This window comes from Carcharhinus amblyrhynchos, chromosome 20 (assembly GCF_965287045.1).
Source record: "Carcharhinus amblyrhynchos chromosome 20, sCarAmb.v2.hapA, whole genome shotgun sequence".
NCBI classification, from domain to species: domain Eukaryota; kingdom Metazoa; phylum Chordata; class Chondrichthyes; order Carcharhiniformes; family Carcharhinidae; genus Carcharhinus; species Carcharhinus amblyrhynchos.
The window spans coordinates 38389494-38408108 of NC_137343.1; the positions used below are offsets into that span (position 1 = coordinate 38389494).

At 44.1% G+C, this 18615-nt stretch overlaps 1 protein-coding gene across 3 annotated transcripts in view; it reads left to right on the top strand.

Annotated features, from left to right (window-relative positions):
• Positions 1-18615, top strand: part of srrm4 (serine/arginine repetitive matrix 4) — a 350732-nt gene that overhangs the window by 303760 nt on the left and 28357 nt on the right. For all 3 annotated transcript variants that reach the window (XM_080208425.1, XM_080208427.1, XM_080208426.1), the window contains exons 7-8: positions 6948-7040; positions 13620-13797. In XM_080208425.1, the coding sequence (XP_080064551.1) occupies positions 6948-7040; positions 13620-13797 (271 nt within the window). The remainder of the gene's footprint in view (positions 1-6947; positions 7041-13619; positions 13798-18615) is intronic.

An 18615-nucleotide genomic window follows, 5' to 3' on the forward strand; every position in this document is an offset into this window, starting at 1 on the left:
TTGCCTCACGGTTTGTACTGTTTTCACTAATGTTAAATCCTCTCTTGTCTGCAAGAGAAATATTCATGCTTCATCTGGGGACCATTCAGCAATTCTGTCATGAATGAACCCTTCCTTTTAGATTCCGTAATCACAATTCCCTGCCAGCTTGTACGGAACATCAGTGAATTAATCCAAACTTTCACCTGGTCTTTGCTTTCTCTTGTTAAATTTTGCCCTTTCAGATTTAAGTTCCGGTGGACACTGAAATGTGAATCATAAACTTGCAGGACTTCTTTGTAAGAAGTTGAAGTCTCATCATTTGCTGTCTTGCTGTTACACCATCAACAATAGATCGAACTGCATAATGTAGAATGCTGACAAGGACTTCTTGATTTTTTTCATAGAATCCCTACTGTGCAGAAGAGGTCATTTGGCTTATCGAGTCTGCACTGATTCTCCAAAAGAGCATCTTACCCAGGCCCTACCTCTGTAACCCCATGCATTTACCCCAATAATCCCCTACACATCTTGAGATTCTAAGGGGCAATATTAGCATGATCAATCCACCTAACCTGCACATCTTTGGACTGTGTGGGGAAAATGGAGCGCCCAGGTGAAACCCATGCAGACATGGGGAGAACATACAAACTCCACACAATCACCCGAAGAATTGAACCCAGGTCCCTGGTGCTATATGGCAGCAGTGCTAACTTTTTCTATAAACCAGAAGCAGTTTTGCACCTTGTGAACTCTTTCTCCAGTTTCCCAGTTTTGGGCCCATTGTAGGTCTTCAGTGCTCTGAAATAGTTCTGGGAATGGCAATTGGATTCCATGCTTCCACTGAGCGCTGGAATTAGTGCTGTTTCATTGGTGTTACTTGTTGCTTTGGGTCTGAGCTCACTGTGTTTCAGCTTACATCTGCCGTGCTTGCCAGATTCTAACCTCACGGTGACTCTTGAGTTTGTTCCTTTGTGATTTCTTTCAAGAATCTCAGGACTTGACATAGCTGTAGCTTCTTAAAGTTCTGTGGGTCTTTTACTCTCTGTTTGCTGCCACTATGATCCATCGTGTTGCAGGGGACTAGACAGAGTGCTTGAGACTTGTCCATTCTCCCAAAGTAAGCTGCTCAAGACAATAGTTTCTCAAAACCAATATTCTTTATTTATAGCTACTCTGTACACATTGGGAGCTCTACACGATGTTGGAGATTCTGCTCCTCCCAGGTCACTATCTTTCAGTTGTATGGGGTAAATGGTAAAACAGTCAACAGTAATGGTGAAGTCCAAGCCATGGACTTGAATGAAATCCTCTTCTCTTCTGCCCTTTCTCAAAATTGCTGCTACAGTTATTTATGTGTGGTGATTCATCCATCTACGTGAAGTGGGTGGGATTTTCTGCTTTGATGAGGATCCTCAGCCTCAGAGCGTATCAGGCAAAATCAACTCAAACAGCAGCAGAACTCAATAAGAACCATGTAAAGGGAAGAAGAGCCAATTCCCCGCTGCGCTGCGGCTACAAATGCAGACACACAGACCAAGCACTCAAAATGGATATTCTATTTCTCATACGTATTCTGAAATTGCCTGCCAACTAATTGCAGATCATTATCTGTAATGATCTCCCTAGGTGCACCAAATAAACAGCAAATAGCACTTAGAGTATGCATGACAATTATGTTTGGCATATTCTGCAATTGTTGAATAATGGGGTACGCAGTAAAGTAGTCAACGATAATACTGAAGTCAATGAATGAGATCAGAGGCAATTTTGGACCAAAGATGGGACGGAACTTCATGTGATATAAATGGCTCTTTGTTACTTCAATGCAATTGTTCATTCCCAGGCAACAGACTGTCTCTTTTCCAAGTCTTCTCATGTGATCTATTCCCTTGTGTGAATGAACGTTGAAGCTGTTGAAAAACTTCAAGTCACAAAGATAATGGTTTGATGACCTGTCTACCTTTAGAAATGACTCCCTGGCAATGCCTAGCTCATCCCAGTAAGGCCAAAATGTTCTTGTGTGTTCATGGAGATGCTGAATTTAATCAGTGACGTTTTCTGTAATGTGGAGACTTTCAAAGTTTTTCCTGGTAGCTGCTGGCACTTTTTATCGTGCAAAACATACCAAATCAGTTGGCAGACTTGCATTCTCATGCACATGTAATTTTGCCGCTGCCTCAAACCTGCCAACTTTGTCAAAACATTCCAATGTTTCAATGTGAACTGAGGCAATAGAGTAGATTCTCGGGGTGAAGTCTAACTGGTTGTTTAAATCATCACTTGTGTGAGGTCACCACATGCCAGTAGACCTGTAATTGTTGGGCCTTCAGTTTCCACCATGTAGAAAACTCTGAGTCTCCCAAGAGAATTGATTCTACTTGCACTCCAAGACTATGGATCCTGAGCGTGGAATAAATGAACCATTGTGCTAAATGTTACACAGTGGCAGGTTTCGTCATGACCTTCCTTGTGTGCAGGTCTTTTAGAAACTTTAGAGGTGAGATTTTGATACTTAGAGGTGAGATGTTGATACTTGCCCCTGTGTCAATCTCAGTCATTATCAACTTTCTGAGGACAGATAATTTGAACCTTGGCAAACACTTTGGATGATGTGATGGTGCCTATCTTTTCTATGGCGTGAAACCTGCTTTCACTACTCTTCACCTCATCATTTTCTAATTTGTCAACCACGTTTGATCGGGATAAACTTCAAAGGTTTGTGAATGAAGCCCAGTCCATTATTCAAACCAGCCTCTCATCCATTGACTCTGTCTACGCTTCCCGCTGCCTTGGAAAAGCAGCCAGCATAATCAAGGACCCCACATACCCTGGGCATTCTCTCTTCCACCTTCTACTGCTGAGATAAAAGTCTGACGTCATGTACTAACTGAATCAATAACAGTTTCTTCCCTGCTGCCTCCAGACTATCTCACATTAAGTTGATCTTTCTCTACACCATAGCTATGACCATAACACGACATTCTGTACTTTCTCCTTTCCTTCTCTATGTACGGTACACTCTGTCTCTATAGTGTGCAAGAAACAATACTTTTCACTGTATACTAATACATGTGGCAATAATTAATCAAATCACATTCCTAATGGGAAATTGGACGGTTGCCAGATTGCTACAAGGTGCCTGTTGCCTGTGGTCCATTTGAATAAATGCACAACCTTTTGGCTGCATCAGCCTTTACTCTAGTGCCCTGCCACTGTCAATGTCTCTTTTTGCCACGTGCCTTTAGAATTGTATTTCCTTGCTACATGCAGAAGGCCACACCTTCAGCATACCTGGTAGTTTTAGGTGTTTTTTAGGTGTACCACTCAACTGAGTGGTACAAAGAACTTGTAAGCTTCATCAAACTATGAAGATCACTTCTTATTTACGCCCATCCTTGAGTAATTCTTCAACGCTATATATTTTGGACTTGTTCTTACTGGACTGCTTCCATGGAAGTTGATGCGATTACCAACTCAAAAATTCTATCTTCTAGTTCTGCTTCTTAAAAATAACAGTGCGTAACTTTTCCCTGCATCCGCTGATGAAGTGGATTGTGAATTCTGTCAACTGCTGTTGAAATGACATAAACTCTAGTCAACGAGTGTAGCGATTTAACCAGTCTTCCAATGCAGTCATTATTTTCAGGATCATTTAGCTCTTCTGCTGTTAGCCCTGACATGTTCTGCCTGTGTAGACCTTCATTCCCAATTGCTAGATACATTTTTATGACTTGCTTGTCTAGTTCTGGCATATCTGAAACAAGAAACTATAGCTGTGTATGCTCTTTAAGCATTCTGAATTCAGAAAGCATGTCAACTGCATCCCAAATGAAGTTGGGGAACTTTGTGATCATTTTGACAATAGTGCTTTGAATCTTGCTCCTTGTTTTATTCTAAGTACTGTTCAGCAAATCCCAAATCTACCCTTCATAATCATAACCTTCTCTGGCCCAATTCTTTCATGATGAGCTTGGTTTGTTCCTTTTGATTTGTTTGACTCTCCCTCACTCGCTATTGGTCTGGCCCACTCCCTGGTCACTCACCTTTCCCCACTGAGCTCAGCCAGGTGATGGCCACACGATGTGCTGTCCCACTCACGGCACTGACCGAGCACGCTCAGCAATCTTGCCACAGGGTCCATCTGATCATCAGCTCTTTACTTGAGCATTATCTTGGCACTGTGTCTTCCAACCTTTTTTGTGCAGTCGGCACGCTGCGGTTTCAACACTCTCCCATGCCGCAAACCCAGAAAAATCAAGGACTGTCTCCTGCCTTGTAGTACGATCTAAGGCTTGGCACCATGTTGTATCTGTTCTTCATCTTGCTGTCTAGTTGTTTGGCCATTGCTGGTCACCATGTTGTGTTTTTCTAATGAAGGAAAGAGATCATTAAGGGATTGTGTAAATACATTGTGGATATTTACACGGGCACATACATGGATAGCTGGAAGACAACAGCAACAAGGCTGTGTGTGTTGTACTCTGTTCACAGGCCAAATTGGGGCTGGATCACAGGACACACTTCCCTTATAGTGATGTCATGCTGCTATCCCTTAATGGCTTAATACAACAGGTATCCTGAGGGTTCAAACTAGTCAATTAAATAAGTCAATCAAATAAATTAAAATTTATTTTTAAGGTTTGCCATGGTGGCTCCCCAATGGTGCGTTTTGAGCTGTGCATGATATCTGTTCTGGGCTGAGTTAGCCACTATCAGCTCAATGGGGTCCCGTAATTGGATCACAGGATTGCAAGAGTAGGCCATTCAGCCCCTTGAGCTGGGTCCTCCAGTTATTTAGATCCTGGATGATCTTCCACTTCAATGCCATCATCCCACACTATTCCCATGATCTTTGTTATCTTGTTATTATCCAACAATCTATCTATGAATGCTAGGGTGGCAAGGTGACATGGTGGGGCGATATGGTGGCACATTGCTGCCTCACAGCACCAGGGATCCAGGTTCAATTCCAACTTTGGGAGACTGTGTGAAGTCTGCACTTTCTCCCCATGCCTGTGTGGGTTTCCTCCCATAGAACTCAATGGGCCGAATGGCCTCCTTCTGCACTGGAGGGATTCTATGATTGAGTTCAAAGATGTGCAGATTAAGTGGATTGGCCATGCTGAATTGCCCCTGATTGTCGGAAGATGTGTAGGTTAGGTGGATTAGCCATGGTAAATGCATAGGGTTACGAGGATAGGGTGGGGTGGGGAGGTGTGTGGGCTTGGGTAAGATGCTCTTTTGGAGAGTGGGTGCAAACTTAATGGGCCGAATGGCCTCCTTCTGCACTGTATTGACCCCTTGTTCTGTCTAGATATCCATAGAAATGTAAGAGCTGGAGTAATTGGCCTCAGTAATTGCAAGCTTCAGAGGGAAGATGGATGAGGACTCCCGTTTCTGACTGAACAAAGAACAAAGAACAACCCAGCACGGGAAACAGGCCCTTCGGCCCAACAAGCCCGCGCCGCCGCATCACCCTACACCTATTCTACCCTGCGTGTCTACGAATAGAACCCCTGACTTAGCCAGATTCAGGGGAGAATAGTGTCAATTTGGTAAAACCAATCAGCCTAAGAGCACATCTTTGGGGTGTGGGAGGAAACCGGAGCGCCCGGAGGAAACCCACGCATCCACAGGGAGAATGCACAAACTCCCACAGACACAGGCCCAAATCCATGTATCTGCACAGCTAGCAGTGCTAGTCACCGAGCTGTTGCGGCGCCCGTCTACCGGTCCAGGATCGAGCACACACACCGACACGAAGTACTAGGCCACTCCTGGAACCTCCAAGAGTAGCCCACGCACGACCCACCGTGTGCATGCCCCTCGTTTGACAACGAGGTGGACCTCCACCTGCGGAGTGAAAAGACAAAAACGTTAATCACAAGCCTGCCTTTCCGGTGTCTCCCGAGGTTCTAACCCTTATTTAATAACCCCTACCATAACCCTCCATCCTCGTTTCACTCATGTGCCTATCTAACTGAACCTTAAACGAGTCCAACATTCCCGCCTCCACCACCCTACTCGGTAGCGCGTTCCATACCCCCACAACTCTCTGCGTAAAGAACCTTCCTCTCATATCCAAATTATACCTCTCCCCCCTCACCCTTAAATCATGTCCTCTTGTATTTGTAACCAATCTAGGGAGCAGTCTCTCACTATTGACTCTGTCTATTCCCTTCAGTATCTTATATACCTCTATCATGTCCCCCCTCAATCTCCGTCTTTCCAAGGAGAACAGTCCCAGTTTCTCCAACCTTTCCTCGTAACCCAGCCCCTCCATGCCAGGCAACATCCTGGTAAACCTCCTCTGCACCCTTCCCAGAGCCTCCATGTCCTTCCGGTAGTAAGGTGACCAGAACTGGACGCAGTACTCCAAATGCGGTCTAACCAACGTTCTATACAACTGAAGCATTAGACGGCAGCTTTTAAACTCTATACCCCTTCCTATAAAGGCTAGCATTCCATAAGCCTTCCTGACAACATTCTCCACTTGTGTCGCAACCTTCATGGATTTGTGAACCTGCACTCCCAGGTCCCTCTGTGTTTCTATACTCCTAATTTGTCTACCTTTAATCACATAACTCCTCTCTACATTATTCCTTCCAAAGTGCATCACCTCGCATTTGTCAGGATTAAATTCCTGCTGGAAAGTTCAGCTGCAGATGGTGGGTGAGAACAGAACTAGCATCAATTCTGCTGCTTCTTGTGCTCAAATAGTCAGTGCAGAAGATTGGCAGGGCTTCAACGCAAAGAATGGCAATTTGTACAAAGTGTCGTATTGTTGCCATGGAATGGACAGGGAAAACACAAACTGAAGTGATTCAGACTCAAGGGCTGAGACAAAATTTCCAAACTTCAGCATTTCTTGACTTTTATCCAGAGCCCACTGAGAGAGGGAACAATTAATTCCTGTTCCCCCAGTGGCAGGGCACTGATCATCTCTCTTTTGTCTTCCTGTTCAGGTCTCGTGTCACATCACCTTCACGCAAAGGCCACAGATGCAGACGTTCTAATTCACAGAGCTCAGCCTCCAGGTCTTCCAGCTGCTCCACCAGGTAAACCTGCTTTCTTTCCCCACACACATGCACACGCACATGTGCGCACGCACTGATAAATCACATTGGCCATCATTACTGCTCAAAACCTCACCAACTGTCCTGTCTGGAGACAATATACATCTCTTTAACCTGTGCTTAACACTCTCTCCACTCATATTGTCTGTACCTTTAAGACTTGATTATCTGTAAAGACTCCCATTCCAATCATTATTTTGTAAATTGAGTTTGTGTCTTTATATGCCCTGTTTGTGAATAGAACTCCCACTCACCTGATGAAGGGGTAGCGCTCCAGAAGCTAGTGGCTTTTGCTACCAAATAAACCTGTTGGACTTTAACCTAGTGTTACAAGACCTCTTACTGTGCTTACCCCAGTCCAACGCTGGCATCTCCACATCATTTCTTAACTATAGCATCCACATGGAGAGATCAGGACAGGTTGTTGGTGATCTGGACACTTAAGAACTTGATGTATGATAATGTCAGGTTGCTGTTTGACCGGACTGTGAGACAGCTCTCCCCATTTTGTAAGTAAGGATGTAAGTAAGGAGGACTTTACAGGGTTGTCACTGTTATTCCCGTGCCTTGGTCGATGTTGATGGTCCATTTGGTTTTATTCTTTTACAACATTACTGTCATTGTTTGATTCAATTGAGACCATTAAATCTGATGGGCCAAATGGTCGTCTTCAGCACTGTAGGGATTTTATAATTAGCCTGGGCCTCTAGATTACAAGTCCAGTGTCATTACCACTACAAGACTGTCTTCCCCTTCAACTGGTGGTGGTTTGTGTAGTTTTGAATTCCACTTTACAAAACATTTTTCAAAATCATGATTATTTAAATTTATTTCCACCAACCTCAGGGAACATAGTGATGGCACACAGAGAGACTAACCTCCGTGCTGAGTTGAATGCTTGGTGGATCCACTGGTATCACACTGAATCCAGGAACCACACAGTTCAATCTGCTATCTGTGTTGAGTTATCCAATCTCAGCCAGGGAAAAGTGTTGATGACAACAGGGAATCTCAGCCTTGGCTCAGTTGTAGCACCTTTTACCTAAATCAGAACGTGTGGTATCAAATTCCACTTTCGAGATTTGAACACAAAAGTTAGGGCAATGCTGAGGGAGTACTGTTCCGTTCAAGTAATCATCACTTTTGTTTAGTTTAGGTTATTAGCTATGTTAAATTTCCTGATAGTGTCAGGGGGACCAGCAGGGTAAATATGTGGGGTAACAGGGTTAGGGCCTGAGTGGGTTTTTTCTCATTGCAGGCTCGATGAGCATAAGAACATAAGAAATAGGAGCAGGAGTAGGCCATCTAGCCCTTCGAGCCTGCCCCGCCATTCAATAAGATCATGGCTGATCTGTCGTGGCTCAGTTCCACTTTCCCGCCCTCTCCCCATAACCCTTAATCCCCTCTCTTATCAAGAACCCATCAACCCGCTTCTTAAAAATATTTAGCGAGGCAGCCTCCACCACTTCAACGGGCAGAGAATTCCAGAGATTCACCACCCTTTGAGTGAAGAAGTTCCTCCTCAACTCCGTTCTAAACCGTCCCACCTTTATCTTGAGGCTGTGCCCCCTAGTCCTACTATCCTTTCTGAGCGGGAAGAGTCTCTCCACCTCTATCCTATCCATCCCATTCATCAAGCCAAATGGCTTCCTTCTGCACTGTGAGGATTCTATGACTGTGATTTGTATGACACGCTAAGTGAAAGACTGATTGTCATAATCTCAGATTATTGAGTCCCTACAGTGCCATTCGACCCATCGAGCCTGCACCGACAGCAACACCACCCAGGCCCGATCCCTGTAATCCCACGTATTTACCCTGCTAAACCTCCTGACACCAAGGACAATTTAGCCATGGCCAGTCAACCTAACTTGCACATCTTTGGACTGTGAGAGGAAACCGTAGCACCCAGGGAAAATGAACGCAGGCACGGGGAGAACGTGCAAACTCCAAACAGTTACCCAAGGCTGGAATTGAACCCGGGACCCTGGTGCTGTGAGGCAGCAGCGCTAACAACTGTGCCACCATACAGAAGGACATAAAAGATTTGAGGAAATATAGGAGGGTTACCTGCTGTGTCCTGGTCAATATTTATTCCTGATCCAATGTCACTAACAAAGCAAATAATATGACCATTTATCAGAGTGCTGCTTTTTGGGTCTTGTTTATATACAAATTGATTATCACGGTAGTGTGGTTTCAACAAGAAGAACTTTTTAAAAGTAGTTGAAGTTACGAAGTGATTTGGATATTCCGGAGTTCATGAAAGGTCCATATAAATTCAAGTCATTTCTTTGTTTCTTCATCACTATCCAATAACCCATGCTGAATACTGGGTAAAGACAGTGTTGGTCCTTTCTGTAACGATCACTATGGTCAATTTTGATTGTCACTGGTTCATGGAGAAAGGTGACCTGTGGCTGCTATTGGCAACCAGGCAGCTCCGCGTTGTGACATGAGTCAGTGCCTCCCAGAATGGAAGAACAACATCGCCCAAGAGAAATGGTTATGGCTTCTCGCTCAATTCTCTCCCCTGCACCCTCAGCTAATGCTCCACCAGAAACCTGAAGGAAGGGGTGTCAGGCAAGAAGAAAAATAATTCTTCACTGCCATAAAAATGATGGCCGGGATTCTCCGACCCCACCAGCAGCACCCCCTCATCCGCGGTTATTTTTAAAGTTTATTTATTCGTCACAAGTAAGGCTTACATTAACACTGCAATGAACTTACTGTGAAATACCCCCAGTCACCACCTGTTCGGGTCAATGCACCTAACCAGCATGTCTTTCAGGCTGTGGGAGGAAACCAGAGAACCCAGAGGAAATCCACGCAGACAACATGCAGACTCCGCACCGACATGACCCAAGCCGGGAATCGAGCCAAGGTCCCTGGCGCTGTGAAGCAGCAGTGCTCACCACTGTGCTACCGTGCCACCCACAGGGTTTCCCACCAGTGTGGGCTGTCGTCAGTGGGAAGTCCCATCAACAGTGGCGGGATCAGAGAATCCCAGCAACAATGCGCCATGCCACCTCCCTACACCGGGAGACACATGGCGGGGAGGCCGGACATCTTGGCCAAAGTCAGAGAAATGCATAACCTTGTGGAGAGGAAGCTCAGTTTACAGCATTCACCAGAGAATCAGTACCAACCAAGTTTTATTATAAATTTGATTCTGCCATAGGACACGGGAGATTAAAATAAATGGGCCATTTCTACTGAAGGACAATCAAATGCCACTTCCACACTGAAATTATATTCTTATTGAAAGCATACAATTTCCTCTTCAGAATTGGTGATTTAGTGGACAGAATTATAGCATTGTGTTGTATGTATTGTTGTTTGTGAAATCTGGGTTATGTAGTTCAGCAGATCTGTAAGCCTGTTGAGGTCTTTCATTGTTAAGGGTGAGCACTGAAGTGTTACTTTAGAACACCAGTTATTGTTGGGACTGGCGTATAATTAAAGATTAGCAATCTACTATAATGGCTGTGTAACAATGAAAGTGAAATTGTGTCTCAATCGCAAATAGGTTTCCATTTCTTAGTTTCTGCAGCCAATGTTCTGGCATCAACAGAATCTAATTGTGGCTACTTAAAGGTGACAGCCAGTTTGGAATTGAAAAGCTGTCCTGTGGTGCGATGTTTTCATAGCATGAAAAACACATCTTCGAAACACATTGTGCCATGAACAAGGGAATGTTCTAGAATTATTGTACTTTTTCAAATACATTTTCTTCGTTCAAATGAGCAACAAGTGTTTCTGCTTCTGGCACCTACTGTCACTTGCAGACACATGCAAACTGCATTACAGAATGTATGTAGAATAAAGGCTCCTTCAACGGAGTGGGGATTTTCAAAAATATTTCACATATCGGCATGGTGGCGAGGTGGTTAGCAGAAAGAGGCCATTCGACCATCAAGACTGCACTGACAACAGTCCCACCAAGGCCCTGTCCCCACAATCCACACCACAGCACCAGGGACCCAGGTTCGATTCCCAGCTTGTGTCAGTCTCTGTGTGGAGGTTTGCACATTCACCCTGTGTCCAAGTGGGTTTCCTCCGGATGCTCCAGTTTCCTCCCGCAGTCCAAAGATGTGTGGGTTGGTTGGATCGGCCATTCGAAATTGTCCCCTTAATGTCAGGGGGAACTAGCTGGGGTTAATGCATGGGGTAATGGGGATAGGGCCATGGTAGGATTGTGGTTGGTGCAGACTCGATGGGCTAAATGACCTCCTTCTGCACTGTAGGAGTCTATGATACTAACCTGCAACAGGCTGAACCTTCCTTTCAAGGATCTATGACATCTTTCAAGGCCGCTTAATTAGTGGTTATTACTGTTGTCTCACAGCACCACGGAACCTAGGTTTAATTCTGGCCTCGGGGTCTGTCTATGTGGAATTTGCACATTCTCCCCGTGTCTGCGTGGATTTCTTCCGGGCGCTCCAGTTTTTTCCCACATTCCAAAGATGTGCAGGTTAGGTGGGTTGGCCATACTAAATTATCCCTTAGTGTCAGGTGATTAGTGGGGTAAATATGTGGGTTGCGGGGATAGGGCCTGGGTAGGATTGTTGTCAGTGCAGACTTGGCCTCCTTCGACACTGTAGGGAATTCTGTGAAACTGTATGTTGCAGTCTCAGCGTTCCACCATCTACAGTGCTTCAGATAAATCTGGGAGACTAAATGTATTGGGGATCTATGCCATTTGACCAGACCTCCCACACCTTCTCCTTCAGCCTGATAGCAGGGGCAGTATTGCAATGGAAATGGAAACTGATGTCATCACTCGTGATGGCAACATGTCTGGATTCTTGTCACATCTGTAAGTAATGCCCACCCTGATGCCAAAATTTCAGCTGGTACCAGGCTGCTCTGGCAGATGCTGAACCGCTATAATCAACTTCTGGTCCTGGAGGTCGCCATCCACAAGCATCTCAACAGCCCTTAACTGACCCACAGCTGCCTTCCCCTTCCCGTACTGCAGCCACTGAGGGAATACCTAGATGCATTAGACTAGGTGAGAGAACGTTTAAAGTAAGTACAATGTCAGTGACAGACAACCTAGGCTAGTAAATGGGCCGCTCAGGGGTCCCTCCTTCATATCAGTGGATCACAAGATTGAAATCGGGCTTGCTGTCTAACCATGACCTGATGAATAATATTGAATACACGCTGAATATTTCATGATGAGTTAATGATTTATAGCATTATTAGAATTGTCATCAACTTCAAATGGTAAAAGCAAAATAAATATTTAAGCTTTGGATGTAAATGGAGTGCTCGGCTCTCACAGTCAATGTATGTAATCAGCGAGCTCCTCACTTCACTAGATCTTGCTCTACATGAATATCACTTCAATCATGCCAGTTGGATCCATGTTGCATTAACTGTCCAATATATTAACTGTCTTTCTCTCTGCACAGAAACTGCTAGGGTGTAATAAGTCCTCGGAGATAGAAGTCCCTTCACCAAAATCCCTTTATTTCCAAGTCAGACAGCAGCATACAGAGTGCTTTCAGTTAGCAGCCTACGCTCGGAGCCCCAGCGGAACTGGGACTCTTGGTTACATACAAAGCAAGAGGCTCCTTGATTGGCCCATCAATTTGGCCATTAATCAGGGAGCTCATACTCTAACAGGTCCCCCTCGGTTGCCTGATTAAAGTCATTACATGGGGTTTTCCAGCACTTCTCTTTTGATTTCATGAACGTAGGTTGACTGATGTTGCTGATATCATACATGACTGCCTGGAAAGAGCTGGAATCAAGGAATTTCAGGGTCCTCAGTGACCTTCATTGCCACAGGAAACTCTGCGTTAATGCAGCAGTTGATTGTGGGTCTTTTCATGTAGGAGATGACACAAATCCCATGGAGAAACACAATTCTGCTATACACTGCTCGTCACAATTGTCAATGTCTCCCATGTGGTCATGTCTGTGTAATGCCTTCAACGAGGCCCATGAGGTTGGGATCTTGGAATATGAGCTCCCCGATTGAGATCATAGTCATTTGGCCAATCAGGGAGCCTCAGCTGTATATAAATACTGGAGTGTCAAGTCCACTGACACTCCAGATTTTGACTCTGTACCTGAAGCACTCCAGGAGTGGAACAGAGTTTGTAAAAAAAAAGAGAATCTGGTGAAGGAACACTGTCCTCTGAGGAGTTATTTCAGATTGCAGGGGCAGGACTTTCTCGCCGTGCTCACCACAAGACTGGAAAGTCCCATCCTTTGCATGGTCCGTGTCCTACCCGCTATGATTCCAGTGGCAGGCGTGACAGGCAAGTTCTGCCCCAGTTCTCAGTCTGTGACAAGTCAACGTGTGGAAAGGAATTGCCTAGCTGAGGTCTAGTTCTTCACCATTGAAAGGAGAGGAATAAAAAAGAGAGTGCCTCAGTTACCTTTGCAGGTTACTCAGTAAGCAGTATCAGGCCTGAGTAAACCTCACAGGTGATCAGACCCTAAAGGACTGAGGAAAAATAACAGGGGAGGAAATGGCATTTTTTTTATTTCTTTAAACCTCACGACGTTGTTTTTACGTTTGCTCTTCGTCTGCTCTTTCCACAGTCATGAGCCCCGTCCCGGAGCAGCGCAGAGCCTACGAGGCAGATCGAGAAGCAGCAGCCACAGAGCTTACTCAAAGGCCAGCACAGAGCAGAGTGTCCCTGTCAATAGCCGCTCCCAGTCAGCCAAATCACCTTGTAAAAGTCCTCAGAATAAAAACAGCAAATCGACCGACAAAATAGTAAGTATGGAGGCCAATTTTATCTCTCACGCTATGACAATTCGTGAAATTCTAAGAATAAACTTTACTTGGGGCCATGCAAAATAACGTGTGGTTTCAAGAAGACAAGTGCTTAAGTAGAGAAGCTTGGTGTTCTCAGCCTTAAACTCTTATCCCCTGCTCCACTTCCCATCCCTCGTGCCCCACTGTGATTAACATCCATTAGCCTGATTCTGTTATTTTCTGGATCTTATTAATTTCTCAGCAATACGTTCCATTTTTCTTTTGTCATAATCTCCTATTGTCCAAATGTTTTATTTCCAAGTTAAGGAGCTAGATGCGCCACAGACTCTGGATGTTCAGAAGGCCCTTGTTCAGGACTAGGCCAACGTTTGATGATCGGTAACAAGTTCACGTTGCGCCTCCTGTCCATTTCCAGCAAAGAAGCCCAGAGCAAAGCTGGGTTTTGCTGATCGCAGGCTCGTAGCTACTAACCGTACACTGTACAACAGACAGGCACAGTGCAGGCACTAAGTCCCAGATTTGCCCTTTGCTGTTTAAGCACTAACATGGACTTGTCAAAGCAATGATCAACCACCCATTATACAGCCCACTCAATATCCATGTAGTCATCATAAAGGTAAATCAGACTGAGTGCAAAATGGGTAGTCGATCTGTCATTTCTCATCTTAAGCAATGTTGAATAGTCTGCCTTGAATCTCTTATGACTTGCACATTATCCAACCTATTTTCATCTGAACTTATTTGAAATTGTGTTGCTATGCCACACAGTCATTACCCAGGGCCTAACCTATTCAGCAAACTATTTCCAATTTTCAGGTCCCACTGTTTTTTCAATATGTCAAATTTTGATTTCATACAACGCTGTGTAGAAAATAATTAAACCTTTGACCTGAAATCCCGTTGATATTTATTTGTATAATATGCTTTAATATGAACGTAAAATCGTTTTCTAAAACTAAGTTGAAATTTGTTTGCCATTTTTAGTACATTCACCTCACACTCTTGCAAAGTTTGACCTAGTTGTTAACTGTGAACAGTGGTCATGTTGACTTGACAGGGACTGTTAAGCAACGCGCTAAAACAGTGAACAGTTACCCAAGGGGATCTTTGGAAAATAGTCTTTAACTTCTTGTTTTCTGGATAGCAAGAAGAGGAATGTGTGATTTTCACCACAACCGATGTGACCTGCAAAATGACATGATGATGCTTTACAATGCAATTCACTTCATCATTCCATCTGGGTGCAAAAAGAAAGTTTGCTAAACAATTTCTGTGAAGTTAGTGCCCTTGAAATTGAAGGGAGATCTAAGGAAAACGATGGCAGGGTTGACAGATAGATAACCTGTATAAGGGGCAAGCTTCTGGAATCTTAGAACTGATTTGATAACAGGGACTCGACTGAAAGTAAGCAAGGAACCTTCAATCAGTGCCAATTTCTATTGAGAGTTGCAAACTGAATGATAGACTGACACCACTACTAATCTTGAACTTTCCATTTGTCCAAATCAAGCATTGAAGATCTTTAAACTCCCTTTGGAAAGCCTTCCAGATCAGAGTTGAGTGATGGAGTTTTATCATTAGTAGTAGCCGTTGAGGTTCAGAAAGTACTTTGACAGCCTTGGCCTAGTTTCTGGTGAATACCAGTCTACTCTACATATCTGTCCCTTTTTAATACGAATATCAACTTTTGGAAACGTGGCGAACAGCAACACTGTGTGAACTATTGTGGATAGGAGGTTAACCTGTTCATTGGCATAATACAATGATGCAGAGGAAGTGTACTGAATGAAAGGCAAATGAGAAAGGGGAGGCGATGGCCTAGTAATATTGTCATGAGACTATTAATCTTGAAACTCGGCTAATGTTCTGGGGACCCAGGTTCCAATCCCGCCACAGTAGATGGTGGAAATTGAATTCAATAAAATATGTATTTGGAATTAAGAATCTACTGATGACCACGAGACCATTGTCAATTGTTGGAAAAACCCATCTGGTTCACTAATGTCCTTTAGAGAAGGAAATCTGCTGTCCTTACCCGGTCTCACCGACACATGACTCCAGAGCCACAGCAATGTGGTTGGCTCTCAATAGTCCTCGGGCAACTAGGGATGGGCAATAAATGCTGGCCAGCATGCCCCATGAATGAATGTTTTTTTAAATCCCACTCTTGGCACTGTTTTCTACTTCATTAGGATAAAGTCACACGGGTTTAGGAAGCTTCTAACTTAGACAGTAGAGGTTATGCCACACAGTAGTCGGAATTTTACCGCCCCATCCACCAGGGGAATCAGAGCAGGTGAGGGGCGGAGCATGGAAAGGTCCATTTACCTCAGGCGCTATTTTATGTTTTCCGGACGAGCGAGTCTGTAAAATCCTCTCCAAAATAGGAAATTAATCAAAGCATTCAAAAAAATGGAATGGACATTAAGTGCAATTAAAATATAATTCAAGTACATATTTAGCAGTTACTTGATTCCTTTGTCCCTACTCCTTTTCAACTACATCCCAACTGTCTGCCTCTAATGTCCTTCCTCCTGCTCTGATGAAGGGTTGTCCAGACTTGGAACAATGGCTCTATTAGCTTTCCACAGATGTTGTCAGACCTGTTGAGATTTTCCAGTGTTTTCTGTTTTTTGCACCTGCCTCTAATATTTCCAATGCCTGTGGCAGTTGAGGCAGTAAAATTCCAGCCACTATGTGGCATAATTTCTCATCCTCTACTCTCTAAACTAGAAGTTCCCGAAACTCAAGTGGCTTTGTCTGGGTGAAGTAGAAGCAAAACAGTGTCAAGAATGAATTTTTGTTTAAATTCATTTGTGGCATTTCATATAATACCTGCACCTAATCTGTCTTTACACAACAGCTCTTTCAAATTCAATGGGATATTTCTGTTTTTCAGATGCTAAGCAGATACTTAAGCCTTCAATTTGGCTTCAAACTTTACCTGGAACTTTATAGAATTTACAAAGCCTTGGTGCTACCCATCCTAATGGATAGAAGCAAAATGCGCTGCCTTATGTCAGAACATAAGCAAATATCATTAGTGGCAGAAGTGGTCTACTTGTATGAGAATGGCACGGTGGCACAGTGGGTTCGATTCCGGCCTCGGGTCACTGTCTGTGTGGAGTTTGCATATTCTCTCTGTGTCTGCATGGATTTCCTCCATGTACTCTGGCTTCCTTCCACACACCAAAGATGCTTGGGTTGGATTGATTAGCCATGATAAATTGCCCCTTTGTGTCAGGGGGGACCAAGAGGGTGAATATGTGGGGTTACGGGTTAAGACATGGGTGGGATTGTTGTCAGTGCAGGCTAGATGGGCCAAATGGCCTTCTTCGGCACTGTAGGCTCTATGATTCTACTCTCAGAGCATCTAGGCCATTAGTTAATAACCCCAAAGAGTCTTTTTAAAAATGCAATATCTTTAAGAACAGCAATGCTGTTACTCAAATGCAAATCTGAGGAGGAATCATTTGACTCGAAATGTTAATTTTATTTCTTTCTCCACAGATGCTGCCAGACCTGCTGAGGTTTTCCAACACTTTCTGTTTTTATTTTGGTTCTCCAGCATCTGTTGTTTTTTTTTTGTTCTTTTTATTGCAATGAAAAACAATGCAGAGCCACCTTCCACCAACATTTTAAAGTTTCTTTCACAAAAAGGTAGTGAATTGAATGATACTTTGTCACAAGTGCAATAGGTGGAGTTTGACGACCACCTCCCTCCCTCCCCACCTACCCCCATGGTGGGGGCAGGGCAGGAAAATGCGGGTTCAAAACTTCATATACTTGAAAGGAACTGGAAAACCCTGGAGGGGCTGTGAAATTCCACCCATTGTTAATTGAAGTTTTGAAAAAAAATTAACAGAACCATTTAATTATCAGAAATATGGGTTAGATTGATCAAAGTAAGGAACCATGTCTGATCCTGAATGATCCCCATGTGGCTCCTTGGAGAGATTTGCAAATGACGCAAGGTAAAAATATTGGATTGAATTGAGATAGTTGAAATACGTTAGAAATACGCTATGAAAATAGACTGATTATATATTATGCCAGGAAGTTGTGTGCTTCTGGTGGTAGATCAATGAGGAGCATTGATGGTGTCCATGTAAGGTCTTCTCATACTATCCCAGTTGAATAGGATTATGTAGAGCAATTCTGGAATTGAGAGAAAGTCAGACAATATAGACCGAAACGTTACCGGCATGCCTGCCCTGATTCTGGGGGCAGGCAAGGCTCGGAAAACGGCATTCTCCATTGGCCTGGGGCAGGATCATACAAACCTCAGGTGGACGTGCCACTAAAATTCCGCCCTATTCCTGAATTAGGGGCAAGTTCATCACGAGAAAGTGTTTGGCAAACCAATCTTTCTGTGCAGGTTTGCAAATGATGTGGAAACGTATCACAGTGTCATTCAGGTGTAGTTCATAAATCGACGTGCATGTGTTTGAAGGTTCACCCAGGCTCAGAGTAAAGACTTGGAGCAAGAGATACAGGAAGGACAAGGGGGCATGCAGAGGGATTCAAGGTCAGAGGTCCCAAAAGCTACCTACTTCTTTCCAGTTTAGTTGGCGAATTCAGCCGAAGGCCTAAGTATGTGTGGTTGCCAAGCCTGTGCTGAGTGAATTGACCACAGCTGGGTTGGCAGTCAGGTTTTATGGGGATTGAGAAGCAAAGTGGGACAAGAGCAGATCGCTCCGATGATGGGCTGACATCGTTATCTACACAGTGGATGAACTGGCCCCCATCCTGTGCTAGCAAAATGTTCCGCTAAGGTTTCACGGCACGATAAACACTGGTGCTTTCGTGAAATAG